Source organism: Felis catus, chromosome X (assembly GCF_018350175.1).
Source record: "Felis catus isolate Fca126 chromosome X, F.catus_Fca126_mat1.0, whole genome shotgun sequence".
In the NCBI taxonomy this organism is placed as follows: domain Eukaryota; kingdom Metazoa; phylum Chordata; class Mammalia; order Carnivora; family Felidae; genus Felis; species Felis catus.
Window position 1 is genome coordinate 20,426,708 of NC_058386.1, and position 17,681 is coordinate 20,444,388.

General features: G+C 51.5%; 1 protein-coding gene and 1 long non-coding RNA gene across 2 annotated transcripts in view; both read left to right on the top strand.

The window, feature by feature from the left end:
- The first annotated feature begins 5,858 nt into the window (after nt 1-5,858).
- LOC101098691 (transcription factor SPT20 homolog) lies at nt 5,859-9,612 on the top strand. The gene is made up of 2 exons (XM_045051099.1): nt 5,859-9,158; nt 9,413-9,612. The coding sequence occupies exons 1-2, from the start codon at nt 6,122-6,124 to the stop codon at nt 9,610-9,612; spliced, it is 3,237 nt and encodes a 1,078-aa protein (XP_044907034.1). The 5' UTR covers nt 5,859-6,121.
- A 6,747-nt stretch (nt 9,613-16,359) lies between these two features.
- LOC102902350 overlaps nt 16,360-17,681 on the top strand; it is a 69,154-nt gene continuing 67,832 nt past the window's right edge. The window contains exon 1 of the long non-coding RNA XR_006593018.1: nt 16,360-16,606. This is a non-coding gene — a long non-coding RNA (uncharacterized LOC102902350). The remainder of the gene's footprint in view (nt 16,607-17,681) is intronic.

A 17,681-nucleotide genomic window follows, 5' to 3' on the forward strand; every position in this document is an offset into this window, starting at 1 on the left:
CCTGAACAACTCCATCTCCCTGCCCTGGGTGTAACCAGAGACACGGATAATCCCACGATGGAAAACAGAGTTTGTGCCAATTAAATTTTTACCAAAAACTGACATTACCAGCTCCTCAGTTCCAGTTAACCTCAGAGAATGAAAATGGCTAACATTTATTGAGCACTCACTGTATAAAGAGTGTTTGCATGCCTTAATCTCTCAAAGTCTAATGTAGTCTCAATTTTACAGTTGAAGAAATAGAGACTCAGAAAGGGTTTAACACTCCTCAAAGCTCACATAACTGGAGCAAACCCAGGAAAATGGAACAGGCCTGTCTGGTTTCAGAGCCTGAGTTCTTACCACCATATTGTTTTGTTAGGTTTGTTTTGCATTCCCGGAGACCCTAAACCTCTTACTTATTTGTTTCTGAGATCTGAGATTTCGGAAACAAAACGTTTTATGGAATTAAAGAAGGATGCCATTAGATGTTCTGGGAAAGGCTGCACACACCTTTTGTGTGCATCTTTTTTTCCTCACAATTTCAGATACCAGACAAGCAGATTTTGTTAGAGAGGTACGGAGTTCTGCAAACTTAGATTCCATGAGCTGGGGCAGTGCAATACAGGTCTTCACTAATTCTCAGCACCACCCATCACATACAGCAGGTATTCATTTTCTAGCACTGCTAGCACATATTACCACAAACATACTGGCTTAAAACAACACAAAGTTATAATCTTAGAGTTCTGGAAGTCAGCAGTCGGAAACTGAACTCACTATGCAAACATTAAGGTGTCGCCAAGGCTGCGTTGCTTTTTTTATTTTTAATTTCTATTTTTAAAAAAATTGTAACATTTATTCATTTTTGAGAGACAGAGCATGAGCGGGGGAGGGGCCGAGAGAAAGGGAGACACAGAATCCCTAGCAGGCTCCAGGCTCTGAGCTGTCAGTACAGAGCCTGACACGGGGCATGAACTCACAGACCAACCACCAGATCATGACTGAGCTGAAGTCAGATGCCTAACCAACTGAGCCACCCCAAGGCTGCATTGCTTTTTGGAGACTTTAGGGTGAATCCATTTCCTTGCTTTTTACAGCTTCTAGAGGTCACCTGTGTTCCTTGCGTCGTGGCCCTTTCCTCCATCTTCAAGGCCAGCAGCAAGGCATCTTCTGGTGCCTCCCTCGCTCTCTTACTCTCTTGATTCCCTCCTTCCCTTATGAGGACCCTTGTGATTATATCGGATCCCCCCCCCCAGAAGAACAAGGGTAATCTCCCCATCTCAAGCTCCATAGCTTAATCATACCTGCAAAGTCCCCCTCGCCCTGGAAGGTAACACATTTATTGGTTCCAAAGATTAGCATGTGGACGTCTTTGGGGCCCATTACTCTGACCACTACAACTACCTAGTTAGACACAAGGCATTGTGCTATGCCCTGGGTAAGCTGTAGTGAGCAAAAATAGCAGTCCCTGCTCTTATGGCAGTTTAAAGTTTAAAGAATGTCACCATTCCCCAACTTCCTACAATTCTGGCAAAAATACAACGATTGTGAATTATATATGATACCATAGAAGTCACCAGAAGCCACTCAATCTCTTAAAGTTCGCAATCCAAGCCAAATTCAACTCTTATTCTCAACTCCGATGAACAATTACTTATCAAGGCTTTTTCAACTCAAGCATTTCTTTGACATCTTCACTAACACCAACCATCAGCTGCCACTATGGTATTGCAGTCGCTTCCTCACCTGTTTCTGTCACCAATCTCACCCCGTTCTAGCCATTGCCTTCACCACAGCTCCAGTTAACAGGCTAAATAGTTACTATTTCTCTTCAAACTGTTCATTAGTTCCCCACTGTCCCCAAGGAATAAAAGGAGGGTGCTGAGGCAATCATAAGAGGGTTGTGAGGAAAAAGTGACAAACCTTTACTGAGCGCTCACTATGTGCCAGGCAACGTTTACATAGACTATGCCACTTAAACCTCAAAGTATCATCATCATCATCATTCTGACTTATAAATGAAAAAATAGGGGCACAAAAGAGTTAAGTGACTTGCTTAAGGGCACAGATAATTAGGGGAACTAGGGGGGTTAGGCCCCCAACTTGTAGAAATTCACAAGAGGATTCTAAAATGTATACGGAAAGACAAAATGACTAGGGTAGCCAAAATTACTTTGCAAAGGAACCAAGTGGGAGCTTTCTCACTACTTGAATCAAAACTCATTATAAAGCTACAGTAATTAAGACAGAGTGTATGGCCTCTGGGTCCTGGAGGAATTGACACCAAATATGCATGAGGTAATTTATTTTTTTGCATGATGGAAAATTCTATATCTTGATTGCAGTGGCGTTGCACAATTGAAAACATTTTTCAAAACTCCCAGAACTGTACACTGAAAAAGGAAAATTTTACTCTCTGTATATGATACTTAATAAAAAACATTCATGCTTGACCTCAGCATGGAATGAACTGGTTTACTATTGCAATTAGGGTAATTGTCTTGCAAATAATTCAATTCTCTTCTTCCTCTAGCATATCTAACACTTGGTTACTATAAGGAAGCTTTCCATAATTAAAAGTTGATGGTGACAGAGATTCTTTTCTTGACCAAACTTTCGTCAGGCCCCTGAACCTTCTCCCAGGCCCATCTGTGCACTTCCCTGTAGAATCCAGTGTTGGCAAGAACCCTGCTAAGTCCGTTTCACCAGAACCCCCCCTCCCCCACCTCCATTCCTGATCACGTTTCTCACCCTCCACCATCCCCCAGGAGATGCCTGATCACCCTGGCCTGTCTTTGGCACAGAATCCTGTTGGGTCTGTTTAGCCAGCATCCCCCATACCCGCGATGCTTCCTCTTAGTCTTTTCCCACCCACTGACCTGCACCCTGCTCCTTGGCCACAAGTTCCCACGTGCCCATGCTGTATTCGGAGCTGAGCCCCATCTGTCTCCCCCGCACGCCCCCCCCCCCCCCCGGGAAATCCCATTGCAGGGGTCCCTAGACCTGTCGCGATGCTTCTGAATAAGGGCTGCCTTTCCATCTTTGTAACAGGCTGTGGGAGGGGCCTTGAGTCACATGATCTCCCAGAGCTACAGCATCCCCAAGGGATTTGCTGTCATGTGACTCGGGGCCTGATCACGGGAAAGACACATCAAGTCTCAGGGCAAGCGATGGAGGGTTAACCAGAGGTGAGGCCAACACACAACGTGTCCTCACCTTCACGTGCTCCGTGAGGTCCCTGTTCTCTGGCCGGTGCCTCTAACTAGCTGCAGCAGGGGAGAGGTGGCAAAATCCAGAGCTAGCCCTCGATGGGTATGGCACAGACCAGTTTGCTAATTGTAAATTAGCTCAATTACCTTGCAATTAACTTAACTCTCTTCGTCCACGAGCGTATCTTAGGCTGGCCATGAGTTTTCTCAGCGTGTGCATCTAGGTCAGGCGGCTGCAGGGGAGGGCAGCCATCGGAGTCCTTATAATCAGCCAGTGTGCTCATTAGCGCGCTTGGAAGGCTCCAAGGACAGTGTGCACTCAGAGCAACTGTTTTTTAAACCCCCCATCTTGTGGCAGGACCGGGCAATTAGGGGGCGCAAGTGAGGGGGATGGCTGAACCACAACCGCGCTAAGCGCTGCCAGGCCAACTGACGCACGCTCGGATACACGCGCGGCCAGGCTGAGAACCTCGAGCAGTGCACCTGTGGCCAGGAGGCCTCGGGGTTCACCTGGTGACGGGTAAGGAGCGGGCCACAACCTCCGTCTTGGGCCGTGGTGGCTCTAGAGGTGACGCGAGTGTGCGCGTACGCTGCGGCGCACACACAACTCACACGAAACCGTCCGCTTCACTCGGATGGAGGACCGTTTCGCTTGTCCGTCCAGCCGGATATACCACGGAGCACGCGTCTCTGCAGCACCGAGAAGGGATGGCCCGCTTCTCCCACTGAGCTTCGGTCTTGATTTCGCCTGACTCTTGATTTCGCCTCAGGTCATGATTTCACAAATTTGTGAGATCGAGTCCCGTGTCGTTGGGCTCTGTGCTGTCAGAGCAGAGCCTGCTTGGGATTTTCTCTCTGTCTCTCTCTCTGTCTCTCTCTGTCTCTGTCTCTCTCAAAATAAATAAATAAACATTGGAAGAAAGAAAGAAAGAAAGAAAGAAAGAAAGAAAGAAAGAAAGAAAGAAAGAAAGAAAGAAAGAAAGAAAGAAAGAAAGAAAAGAAAGAAAAGAAAGAAAGAAAACTATGCTTTGGCCGTCCAGTCTGGTACTTAGCCTAATTTCGGGCAGGTGGGGGGTGGGAAAAAGAGACACGGGGAGGATGTGTAAAAGAGTTAAGAGACTAAACTTGATTTCAAGCCCCCTTGAGGCGCTCCCCAAGTATCCGTTTGCCCAAAGATGGTTGATATGCAAGTAGAAAAGTATTCTTGTCTGTCCCTGAACCAGGGTCATCTTTCGGGAGCTCTGAGTGAAAAAGGTTTTAGTCCTCTTTCAATACAATGGATCTACTGTTCATGTAATTGTCATAATTGCCATTGGTTAAAATCCACATTGATTTTATTTTATTTTTTAATTAAAAAAAAATCTTTATTTATTTTTGAGGGGGAGAGAGAGAGACAGAGCACGAGCAAGGGAGGGGCAGAGAGAGAGGGAGACACAGAACCCGAAGCAGGCTCCAGGCTCCGAGCCGTCAGCACAGAGCCCGACGCGGGGCTCGAACCCACGAACAGTGAGATCATGACCTGAGCTCAAGTGGGACATTTAACTGACCGAGCCACCCAGGCGCCCCAATCCACGTTGATTTCATAGTTGTGTGAAATTCGGGACTTTCGCCGGTCTGTCTTGTCTTCTTTTCCTTTGTGAGGCTTTTCCATGAACCCCTATTATCGCCACGTCTCACATAAACGTCAAGAGATTCTTTTCAAAACCTGTCCCAAAAGGCCGGCACACCTCAAGGCGACAACGTTAGTGGAAAACAAGGGCCCATCCGCGATCTACGACCCGCACACCTCACCCCAAAGCCATCCTTAGGACCTTGGCGGTGGTCTTACAGGGAGGGTGATCGCGGAAGTGCGCTGCCATCAGCCGGGACAACAGGCCCCGGCTCCATCACATGCACATCGCCTTTCCAAACAAATAGTTTAATCCCGAAGTGCAATTCACAGACGATACGACTTGCCTACCGCATCGTTTGTAAAACGCCCTTCCTGTGACACACGGGGAAGTAACAAGGTAAAGACTTGAGTGTCAGGAAGGCATGCCAGGTGCACGTCTGACGACCGTCAGGCAGGAGATCAGTGGCAGATTCAAGGAAGGAGGACATCTGACGCCTGCACCAGATTAGATTCGGCGAGCCTCCACGTAGGCAGGCAGGAGCTACGGACGCGGACTCGGGGTTGGGGGTTGGGGGTTGGGGGCGGGGTGTGCCACAGCGGCGACGGGCACCGGGAGCAGCCCTGCCGTTCCCGACGGGAGACGCAGAAACCGTGCACAACTCTGGGTGAGGCGCGGGCCAAGAAGAGAAGCGCACAGCTTGCGCCGCTTCCCCGACAGCCGCATTCCTGCGCGAATTGGCGTGGACTCGAACCGTGGCAGAAAGCAGGTTATTTGTCGGGCCGTCGCTTCTGCTTCGGTGGCGTGCTTTCCGCGTTACGGGGAAAGGAAAGGTCCGGCCCTGCGGCGGCAGCGGAAGTGCGGGCTGCGGGGCCTCGTGGCCCGGAGGCGCAGGCGACAATAGGGTGAGGCTTGAGGCCTGACGCCTGCGGCCTGCAGGGAGCGCGCATGCGCAGGAGCGGATTGTCGGCTGCTCCGGGAGGGAGGGGGGAGCTGGGGGGCGGGGGGAGAGCGGGGGGAGGGCGGGGGGGCTCACATCCACTTCCGGCCCAGCCCGCGGCCGCTCCAGAGCCGCGCGGTGGCGGCTCCGACACGTGTTGTTGGCTTTGGAGGCCCGGATCGCAGGTATGTCGTGCGGTGCTTTCCCGGCGCGCGTTTCTTGCCGTCCATTTGGAAGTTAGGCTGGTGGCTGCACTGTGGAGTGGCGGCGTCTGCAAGACTCTACCTCTACCTCCACGTGAAAGACGGGACCTTCACCCGGCTCTTCAAGGCGCTTGCACTTGCGCTTGCCCTTCTCTTTAGGGCCCCTGTTGTGCCACGATGCAGCAGGCTTTAGAACGAGCTCTGGACCGTGCGGAGTATGTCATTGCCAGTGCCCAGCAGAGGCCTCCTAAAAGGAAAGGCTCAGCGAGTGGGGGCGCATCTCTGGATGAAAAACTTTATGACCTGTATGTGGAAGAATGCGGGAAAGAGCCTGAGGCTGCGGAGGAATTAAGAAGCAACGTGAACTTGTTGGAGAAGCTCCTGAGGAGAGAGTCGTTGCCGTGCTTAGTGGTCAACCTATACCCAGGAAAGGAGGGCTATTCGCTGATGCTCGAGGGCGAAAATGGATCCTATTCGGAGACCATTCGACTGCCTTACGAGGAAGGGGAGTTGCTCGAATACTTGGATGCTGAACAATTACCTCCTGCTCTGGTGGATCTCCTGGAAAAATCTCAGGTTAACTTTTTTCACTCTGGGTGTGTCATAGCCCAGGTACGGGACTACCGGCAGTGCAGTCGGGAACCTCCCGGCTACGCGAGCAGGCATGTTCTCCTGCGGCCAACGATGCAGACGTTAGCCTGCGACGTGCAGTCCATGACCAGCGATGACCAGACCTGGACCCAGGAAGACAGGCTTTTGCTGGAGAGCCAGCTGATCTTAGCCACGGCCGAACCGCTGTGTCTTGATCCTTCTGTATCCGTAGCCTGCACTGCAAACAGGCTGCTCTATAACAAGCAAAAGATGAACACTGGCCCCATGAAAAGGAGCTTCAAGAGGTATTCTGCACCCTCCCTGAACCGGCAGCAGGAGCTGTCTCATCGTCCACCTCCTCCTGAGCTGAGAGTATGGGCCTCTTGCAAGAAAAGCAGAGAAAGGCAAGCAGGTCCGCAGCACGACCTCAAAATTTCTAAAGCGGGGAACTGCGTCGATATGTGGAAACAGAGACCCTGTGACTTGGCCGTACCTTCCGGAGTGGACGTGCAGAAATACGCCAGGGGGAAGAAGTCCGCCAGATACGACGGCTCGCCACCGACGGCCTGGCCAGCCCACAAGGTAGAAGGTGATTCCGTATTGGGCTATGAAGCTGGCGGTGAGTCTCAGACAGCGCAGCTGACTTCCGTGCAGCCGCCGAATGACCCACCTTTGTCTGGAAGAAGAAGGCCCTGCAAAGAAGCCAGACGTGAGGGACAGGGGTCTCCTCCGCACTCCTCCACAGACGACCATCCAGACAGTGTCCGGCCTGGCTCAAAGACGGATGCTGGGACGGAAGCCATTCGGTCAGCTGTCTTGGTCCAGAGCAAGGCCAAGTGTCCCGCCACCGCGTCACACGGCTCCAGTGGCCCAGCCAGCCTCAGCCAGCCGCCTCCCGGGAAAGAAACAGCACAGCCTGAGACGGTGTCGGTTTGGTCTTCAGTCCTGGGGAAGGGAGTCAGCCATCCACCTCTACGCTTCAGACTTTCCTGGGGCTCAGGAGGGACTCGGTCAGGCAACAGTTTCACCCCAGTGGAGGCAAGCGGCTTCTTTAAATCTCCAGCTCCTGCTCCTGCTCCCGCTCCTGCTCCTCAGCCCCCGAGTCTTTCCCAGAATTCGTCTGTGGACGTGAATCGAGTGAGCATGTTTCCCGCAGCCGCCCTGTCCAGCAGCAGCTCGCCACAAGGAACCCTGGCCCCCCCGGTCACGGCCAACTCCCAGCAGTCCTCTGCGGGAGCGACTCGAGGTGGCACACTTCCTGCGGCCACACTGTCCACCGCCGGCTCATCACAGACAACCCTGGCCCCCCCGGTCACGGCCAACTCCCAGCAATCCCCTGTGAGAGTGATTCGAGTTAGCATGCTTCCTGCAGCCACACTGTCCACCGCCGGCTCATCACAGACAACCCTGGCCCCCCCGGTCACGGCCAGCTCCCAGAAGCCCTCTGCGAAACAGGTGACTCGAGGTAGCGTGCTTCCCGCGGCCACGCTACCCACTACCGGCTCATCACAGACAACCCTGGCCCCCCCGGTCACGGCCAGCTCCCAGAAGCCCTCTGCGAAACAGGTGACTCGAGGTAGCGTGCTTCCCGCGGCCACGCTACCCACTACCGGCTCATCACAGACAACCCTGGCCCCCCCGGTCACGGCCAGCTCCCAGAAGCCCTCTGCGAAACAGGTGACTCGAGGTAGCGTGCTTCCCGCGGCCACGCTACCCACTACCGGCTCATCACAGACAACCCTGGCCCCCCCGGTCACGGCCAGCTCCCGGAAACCCTCTGCGAAGCAGGTGACTCAACTTAGCATGCTTCCCGTGGCCACCCTACCCACTACCGGCTCATCACAAAGAAGCCTGGCCACCCAGGTCACGGCCCGCTCCCCTGGCCCCAACATCATCCAGCTGGCGGGCCCGGTCTGTGGAGCCCAGGCTTTGGCGAGGGGTTCCAGCCCCGGGCAGGGCTCTACCGCTGGGGCCACAGATCCTGCGGGAATCCAGCCCGGCAGCCTGCCCTCGGGAGCTCGGCCACCAAATGCAGTGCGCACTGCAGCACAGGCTGCGTCTCCAGTCCGCGTTCAGTTTTTTTTAAAAAATGCTTCAGGCCTCAAGCCCGTGACTCTGCTGGAGCTTCCGCAAGGTTCGCCCCCTTTGAACGCCCAGCAGCGGCCAGAGCAGCGGCTCTATCAGTTGATTCCACAAGAACAACTTCGGCAAGCCTCCGCTTCTGGTCCTTGGCAGCCAGTGCCACGGGGTCCCGGTGCCCGAGGCCCAGCCCCTCCAGAGACGGCCTCACCTGTTCAGCAGGCCGTTGTCCTGAACCTCCTGGGACAGGGCCGGGGCCGGGGCCGGGGCTGGGGACGGGGACAGGGACGGGGACAGGGACAGGGGAGTTTGCTGCAGCCCCAGGCAGCTGTGTTTTCTCTGCTTGGCTGTGCTGCAGAGAACCAGGGAAGAGCCCGGCCGAGCGGCCCTTGGCACACGCTGCAGCTGTCCCCTGCCTCGCAGCCGTGGCCACAGCAGCAGGCGCAACAGCATAGAATCTTGCAGCACCCGGTGGCCGTGACAACCGTAGCCACCCAGACGGCTCAGCCTTCTTGGGGCCAGCGGGCCGCAAGCCAGTCCGAAGGTAAAAAGAACAGAGGCCCGCCTTCCCCTCCCAGATCCTGAGTCTCGCTCATTTCCTCTCTTTTTAAAAACACCAGAGCGTCGGCCCAAGTGAACTCCGAGGTTTTCCTTCGTTTGGGGTTTTTTGGTTTTTGCTCTTTTAACGTGTCAGCATCTTACCTTTAGATGTACGAACTCTGTACAGAAGCACAACCTCGTGAGTTTTGCACAGAAACAAGGCAGTGATTTAAGAAACCGGGATCGTTTTGCTTAAAGTGATCGAAGTGCCCAGTTCAGTAGTGCTCAGTACATTCACACTGCTGCGCAGCGCGTCTCTAGAATTGCTTTCGTCCTGCAGAAGCGACGCTCTTGTCCCCGTCAAGCACCAGCTCCCCATTTCCCTGTCCCCCAGCCCAGGCATGCACGGTATCATTTTCTGTGTCCGCGAGTGTGACTGCTTTAGAGCCTTTGGATAAAGTGCACTCGTGGAACAGGAGGTGTCCTTCTGTGACTGGCTTACTTCACTTAGCGTAACGTCGTCACCGTCAAGGCTCACCCCTGACGCGTTGTAGCGTGGACGGGAAGGCCATAGGTTTTTATGGGGCGCCCGGGTGGCTCAGTCGGTTAAGGGTCTGGCTTCAGCTCGGGTCATGATCTCGCGATTTGTGAGTTCGAGCCCCGCGTTGGGCTCTGTGCTGAGAGCTCGGAGCCTGGAGCCTGCTTCAGATTCTGTGTCTCCCTCTGTCTCTGCCCCTCCCCTGCTCATGCTCTCCCCCCGCCCCCCGTCTCTCTGTCTCTCTCTCAAAAAATGAGCGAACGTTAAAAAAAAAAATTTAATGGTGTCACTGCACATAATCGGTACTGAACTGACCTATTAACGTTTATCTATTTTTGAGAGAGAGAGAATGCACGAGTGGGGGGAGAGTCCGAGAGAGAGGGAGACACAGAATCCGAAGCAGGCTCCAGGCCCTGAGCGGTCAGCACAAAGCCCGACGGCGGGGCTTGAACTCCCAAACTGTGAGGTCATGACCTGAGCCGAAGTCGGGTGCTTAACCGACTGCGCCACCCGGGCGCCCCTGAAGTGACCTGTTAAATAGGGGGAACACCTTTCAGAAGAACGTCGTTTGGTGTGTGTCAAAAAGGTTCGCGTGCAGCGTATTAAATGCAATCCTTACGAATTAGTTTTGAAAGAAACTGTGAAAACTGCCAAAAGATGATGCTCGTCAGGCTCATATGGAGGACGTGGGAGCCCTCCCCACGTGCAGAGTGGCTCAGGGGCGCCCGTGTTGGGGGCGGTCCACAGGCTGAGCTCAGCCCTTCTCCTCCAGGTACAATCACTGGGCCTGAAAAGGCACTTGTGGGAGGTCTTTGCTTTCTCCCTATCAAATCATTTGCTTGTTTTAGAACTCCAGGTTATTTGCAGAAATTGAACAGCTGAACATTTGAAAATGAGTTTTGTTTGTTTGCTTTTCAAGCGTTTGCTACCTTGGTCACTTCTGAGCTGGAATCCACCCCCCCCCCGGCCCCCCACCCATTCCTGCCTGTGCCCTCCCGGTGATCATCACTTGTTCGGCAGCCCCTGCTCCCTCGTGTCTGTTCCTTCTGTCTTGTGTCAGTGGGGCTCAGCAGATCCCCGAAGTTCGTTCTCTTTCGCCTTTCTTTTTATCGAGGTGTAATTCACAGAAGCGACAAGGAACCATTTTAAAGTTACGGCCGCGTGGCATTGAGTGCCTTTACGTTGCTGTGCGACCACCTCTTCTATTTCCAAAACGTTTTCATCACCCCAGAGAAATCTCTGTAGCCACTAAGCACGGGGGTCCCGTCCTCCCCTCCCCCAGCCCCGGAAACACCAATCTGCTTTCTGGTCTGTGGACTTTCCTGTTCTAGATGCTTGCCAATGATGGAGTCAAATGGTAGGTGACCTTTTTTGTCTGGCCTCGTTCACTTGGCATAGTGTTCCAGGTTCCTCTTCGGTGTAACACGGATCGGGCTTCGTCCGTTCTTTCATGGCTGAATAATATTCCCTTGTCAGCATAGACCGCATTTAGCTCCTCCGTTATCCGCTGATGGACACGGAGGTTGCTTCCAGCCTTTGGGCATTGTGAACGGCGTGGCTAGGACCATTGGCGTTTGGGAGCTTCGTCTATTTTGTTCCCTTGCCATTTCCAAAGGGCACCCTGTCCGCATAAAATGTGTTTTCTACGTACACACGCATGTGTCCCTGCCTCTTGCCCTAAGAAGGAAGGGAAATGTGGCCTGGCAGTTCCAAAAGAGATGAGTGAAAAGGCGGGTAACCGGTGGGTGACTCCCACGTGATCGACCCGGCTGTGCTAATGTGCTACGGATCCTGGCGACGGAGGATTTTGGCCAACTTCAAGCAAACAAGTCAGATGTGCCACGTGAGGGACAGGGAGCCCTTGAGAGCTTTGTGTAACCCATCGTGGACATCTTTGGGTGTGGTGGCTGCGCTTTGAAGAAGTGAACTTGCTCAGGAGAGTGTGTGCTAGGCCTTGGGAACCAGCCAGACGCCCGTGCTCAGAATCTCACCTGATTCGATGTACTTGTTTCCTTTTGCCCTCTATCTGGCCCTGTTTTTGTACTGGTGACCCTTGAACCGGGTGGGGGTTAGGGGCGCCGATTCCCCACGAAGTCAAAAATCTGTGTGTAGCTTTTGCGTAACCAAAAACTTAATCCCTAATAGCCTACTGTTGACCAAACAGCTTACCGATCACTTAAACAGTCGAGTAATATATTTTGTACGTTATATGCGTTATAGACTGTATTCTTACAATAAAGTACGGAGAAAAAATCAAATGTTAAGGCAATTATTAGGAAGAGAAAATATTGTGTGGCATGTATCAAGTAAAATCTGCATATAAGCGGGCCCATGAAGTTCAAACTCATGTTGTTCAAGGTTGAACATTTTGCAGGGAGACACCAACTGAACTTGTGCTTGAGCAATGTGATGCTTGCCTCCTGGACAAGCAAATAAATTCAGCTTTGTGTCAACTCACCATTTGGTGGCCTTTATTTCCTTGTAAAGATCCTTCCTTAGGCTGCAACTTCAGCCAAGTTCCCTTTTGAGGATATTAACTGGCTGTGTGTTGTGAAGGACCTTTACATTGATTTGAGTATCTTGAGAGCTTGGAGGCTCTTCCTTACCCCAGGTCAAATTCATCATCTTAGTCTGAAATTAGGTCACGCAGGTTCTGTCTTTATGAGGTTAGGGCCCACCACAGTCCATGGTTGTGTGAAAGTAGGTGGCCTCAGAATGCACAGGGAGCAGAGAAGATGGGACAGGGGATGGTCATCCAGGAAAATCCAGGTGAGGCTAGTATAGCAGGACATGTCTGGCAGTTGGGGCCTCTGTCACAGGAAGAAGTTTGGCAACAGAATTATATTTTTTGATGCTATCTGCAAGTGCAGGGAGGAGTCTGGTTAGGTCACCGCTGTCCAGTAGAAGTATAATTTGGGCCTCATATATAATTTTAAATTTTCTAGTAGTCACATTTTAATATGTAAATGGAAACAGGAGAAATTGCCCTTAATAATTAATTTTACTTGATATATTGAAAAGGTTATCATTTCTACATGTAATTAATATTTTAATATACTTAATGAGATATTTTACATTGTTTCATTTTTACTAAATCTTCAAAATCCAGACAGTTAAAGACTTTCTCAAGTCAGATGCTAGATTTTCACCAAAAATACTTGATCTGTACTTAGATTCTACGGTTCAAAATGTAGATTCACCTTCCAAATATACTTAGAAGTTTTCCAATAATTGGGTTAAGGACCAGTTTTTCAATTTAAATTAGTGAAAAAAAAATACTTCCTCAGCCTCACTAGCCACGTTTCACGTGGTCAGTTGCCACATCTGCCTATGGTGCCAATTGGGTAGGGCAGTTCTAGAGGGACAAACAGCAGAGCAGATCATAGAGACTAAGCCTCAGGCATGAACTGGCCCCAGTGCTGGAGAAGAGGCAGGAACCAACCATCGGAGCACATGGTTGGAGGGGGGTGACCATTGCTGACTGTGTGTTACGCCAGAGCTCCCAGAAACGCTCAGGGCTTCTGGTCACCTGGACCTGTAGCCGCGGGGAGAGAACAAGCGACCCCAGCCCTGGGGCAGGGTGGGGTAGCAGAGACCCGGAAAACGGAAAACGGGTCAGCTCTTTCCCAGGGTCTGCCGCGCCAGATTCAAAATGCTAATGAAGGGGGCTGAAACCATCCCAGCAGTTTATATTCACCCATCCCACCTCTGCCCCTAGAGATCTTGGAACCTTTGGGAATTCGAGACAGGAGACCCACCCCCTGCTGTTTCACTCTTCTTCCCTGTCCATTTTCTTGATCTCTTGCTCCTCAGCATGGATGAAGTCACAGCAACCATGACTTGGTAATTGTGGGAGCTGGGGTGATGGGTACATGGAGGATCACCATGTTATTCTCACTACTTTGGCATATATTTGTTTTTTTAAAACTTTTTTTTTTTTAACATTTATTTATTTTTGAGAGACAGAGCGCAAGCAGGGGTGGGGCAGAAAGAGGGAGATACAGAATCGGAGGCAGGCTCCAGGCTCGGAGCTGTCAGCACAGAGCCCTGAGATCATGAGATCATGACCTGAGCCGAAGTCGAAAGCTTAACCGTCTGAGCCACTCGGGCGCCCCTACTTTGGCATATGTTTGTGATTGGCTATATATATCCATTTGAACAGTCAAGTTCCTGATGTCCCCACAGCCCCATTACACACCTTGCCCCATCCCAACCCTCGTCTTGTGCCAAAGTCCTGCCAGGCCTGGCCCTCGGCTTGCCCTTCCTTCTTTCCCGCTTCACTCTCGTAAGCCGCAGGCAGCAAAGGGTGTGCGAGTTAATTGTTAAATTCAGTTCAACAAGTTCCTCATTAGGGACAAATTACCCGAGTTTGAAATCTGCTAATTTTCCAATCAGAGTGAGTGTTTGCACTTGTGATTTGGAAATAATTACCATATGGTAAAAGCAAAACCTATGTGGGGATGAAAGTAAAGGTGAGGGAGGACGGTGGCTTATTCGGGCTTCTTCCCCGGTAACTCGAGTTAGCATATGCAGATTAGCTGCGGTGCCTCTGCGCTTCGGGTGGGAAGGCTCACCTGTGGCACTGTTTTGCAAAAGCTGTTTACTTCATGTGCTAATGCTCCTGAAAGGTGACCTTGGCCTTGAAGGGAGAGCGGTGTGGCCTTTCGAGGGCTGAATTGGTTCTGGAAAGAGAAGAGCCTTTTGAATTTAGCTCTTTCATCTGAAAATACATCTATACTTTTGCTTTCATTTGTCATCAGTCTAAAGCTTCTGCTTGAGTTACAAATGGAAACATTTCCTTGGGGGTGGAAGTGGTGGGTCTAAATGTCCTTTGGGTGATTTTGCCATGGATTGTATTGAGGGAAAGCACATCTGAAAGCATTTGAAGAACTGTGGGGTAAGAATTGCTGGAGAATACCACCATGCTCTGAAGTGTAGAAATCTGGTCCGGTCCCAATTACTAATCTACTTCTCTGTTAGTAGTTCAGGGCATTTGGAACCCTGTAGTAAAGAATAGACAAGGTTTCAGGTAAGGTACAAGCCAGTGCGGAAACACTCCTCCTGAGGCTTTGCTTTTCGAATTTGGAGCCCGGAAGAGCTTGTCTCCCCTGAGAAGGCAGCGACCCTGCCCCTTTCTGGTAACGGGAATTGTACAAGTTCTCAGGTTTCCCTTTTCACTTCAGCTGACAGGAAACTCAAAACCAAATGTGAAGCTGGAACCACCACGTTTACATTTATGGTTAGCTCTTCAGCATTCCCTTGCTCTTTGAAATTTTTTTTCTTTCTATTTTAGTAGTTCTTTTTACCTTTTTTCATAGACTGCTTCAAATCTTTTGTCAAAGGAAACTGGGAAACTAATGCCTCCCGACCATGGCAAACAAATGTATAAATACATAGTAGCTTCTCTTTGTTTACATACCCTGCCTCTAATCTTTGAATAACGTTGCCCATTAGCTATTATTATCCTCTGAGGGCTGGAGAAACTGAGGGTCAGATAGGCCTGGCCTGAAGCAGTACAAGTAGTAAGTGGCACAGTTGCTGTTTTCCGTGTCCTTCTAAATCCATGCCTGTGCCTGGGTACACGTAACTGATGTGTTGACAGCCCTCAACTCAGTGGTGGACTGTATACATGTAACTCTTTTGTTTTTTCCAATCACTGCTTTCAACTGTGTGGCACCAAGCCTCTTTTCCCATTCTTTAATGACACCTTGGGCATATCTCATAACTTTGAGGGTTATCTTGGTTGGTAAAGCTGGCCAATCCCAATCCCAATCCCAATATTATATCTTCTGGTTTTAGGGTCAGAGAGAGAAGGGAGACAGAGAACTCCTGTGGATATGGTCCTTTTCCAGGTCTGATGCCATGATCTTGTGAGGTGCCCTGCAGGTCGGCGGGTTGGGGTGGGGGGGTCTCTGCCTTGGAGGCCGTGCTGTTTTTCGTCTGGGTTCCTCCTTCCCTGGGGCATCCCTCAGCAAAGGGTAGCTTTGCCTGCTGATTCCCACGCCCTTCTGCCGGTTCTGTCTCCCATCTCCTGGACAGCCCTCTACGTAAGCCCTGTGCTCCTCCACAGGAGGAGCTGCTAAGGTACGTTTCCCAGCTCTGAAGGCTGGGAGTGATGGTCCCATTTTCTTTCCAGGCACATTACGCCTCAGTACTTTTGGAGCTTCTGACGTTTAGATGTTTCTTGACCACCAGGGGGCACCAGACTCCAGGTTCACGCACAACTCATCACTGAGCGTGTTTGTTAAGCCCGGGCAAAAATTCCCTCGCCCAGAGCTCCCAGGGCCGCAGAGTGGGCCTGCGGGTCTGTGCAGCTCAGCGAGGGTCCAGGCAGGAAACCGGGTGCCAACCTGCCTGTCCTGCAGACCTTCCCACTGCCCTCGAGCAGCTCTCTCAGGGGTGTCCCTTACCTGTCTCTCGGTTTGGGAGAGCAGGAGGGCACCGGTACATCTCCTCTCCCCTGGAGAAAGCAGCCTCTCACCAGGAACACTCAGCTCCCCTCCCTGCCCTCCCCGGCCCTGTCGTGTCGACATAGGTTGGTGGGTGGCGAGCGGGGGGGGGGGGGTGGAGGTCGCAGGGAGCCGTAATGGGGGCCAGCTGTTCCATTTCTCGGTCCTTTTGTCTGAGAGCACGCGTCTGCTGGGTTGGAAGGCTGGAGCCCCTCCTCAGCACGTAGGCGCACCTGATGCTTCCTGATCGCAGCGTTGGGCTTTAGCAGCTCTGGCACCACCGGACAAGTCCTGTTGCACGCACGCCCACACACGCACGCACACGTACGCGCCTGCACGCACCCACAGCTTCCCAGCCGCCTTTTGTCGTCTCGATCCAGGGTCTCTGGCTTTGCCGTCCCAGTTTCCAATGGGAATGGGAGAGGTCTCTAGCTGGTGGGACAGTTTTTCGAAGGAATGTTCGGGGTGAGTTTTCTAAAGTGTTTGAGACTTGAGAAGTCCGTGGCGAAGGCGGCGAGGGGGGAGGGCGGGGGCAGCTCGGGAAGCTTTCGCCCTCCACCCCTATTACCGCTATGGGGGGCATTCTTTGATATGAAAAAGATGTTCTGGAAGAGTTGTGAAGTGGTACGCAAAAATAGCTTCACAGCAAATCCCTTCATGCCCCGCCCCCACCCAGCAGACTTACTCTTGGGTTCTAAGCAGCTCTTTCCAGAAGTGTTGGAGCTTCTGTGCCAGAGGTGGAGGGGGAAGCGGGTGATTATAAGAAGTGGTATTTGGGGCTATGCATCTTCTTTACACTCTGAGAAACCAGAGTTATTTTGAAATTACTATTTTTGGCGTTGTTTGGAGAGTGTGGCATTTGAAGGTGCGATTATGGGGGCCTATGGTTATCGGTAATGATGAGGTCTAGGGTAAAACCACCGGAGTGGCCTCCTGGTGCAGGTGGTGAACACAATCACTGGAAGAGAGGTCAAGGGAACCAGGGGCCAGACTACTGGCAGGCTCATCTATCTACGTGGCTGGAAATCACCAAGAACTCTTACAGTGTAGTGATGAGCCAGACCCTAGAATCTTCAAGGTGTGCAGGGATGTTGTTGACTTCCCGCAGTGGGGAAGAAGAATGGTTTGGTTTTAGGGGTCAGTTAGACCCAAGATATCCCTTAATACTGGTTGTGGGAGACTTCTTCAGTGTCATCTTTTAAATACTGAGAGCATGCTTACATGCAAGGCCTTTTGCTTCATACTTGGCGGAGTCAGGCACCTGTTCCGTCTGCAGTGGGATTAAAGGTTACTCAGGAAAAACAGTTTGTAACTACATGCGGTGATCGATGTTAACTAGACTCACCGCGGTAATCATTTTGCAGTGTATACACATGTCAGACCATTATGTTGTGCACCTAAGAGGAACGTTATGGGTTCTATTTTACCACACATAGCAACCGACTCTGGTATCCACGTATCTTAAGAGATAGGTTTCTCTACAAATAACACTCTAAAGGACAGCTTTATAGTAACAGAAAACAAAACAGGATCATGGCCT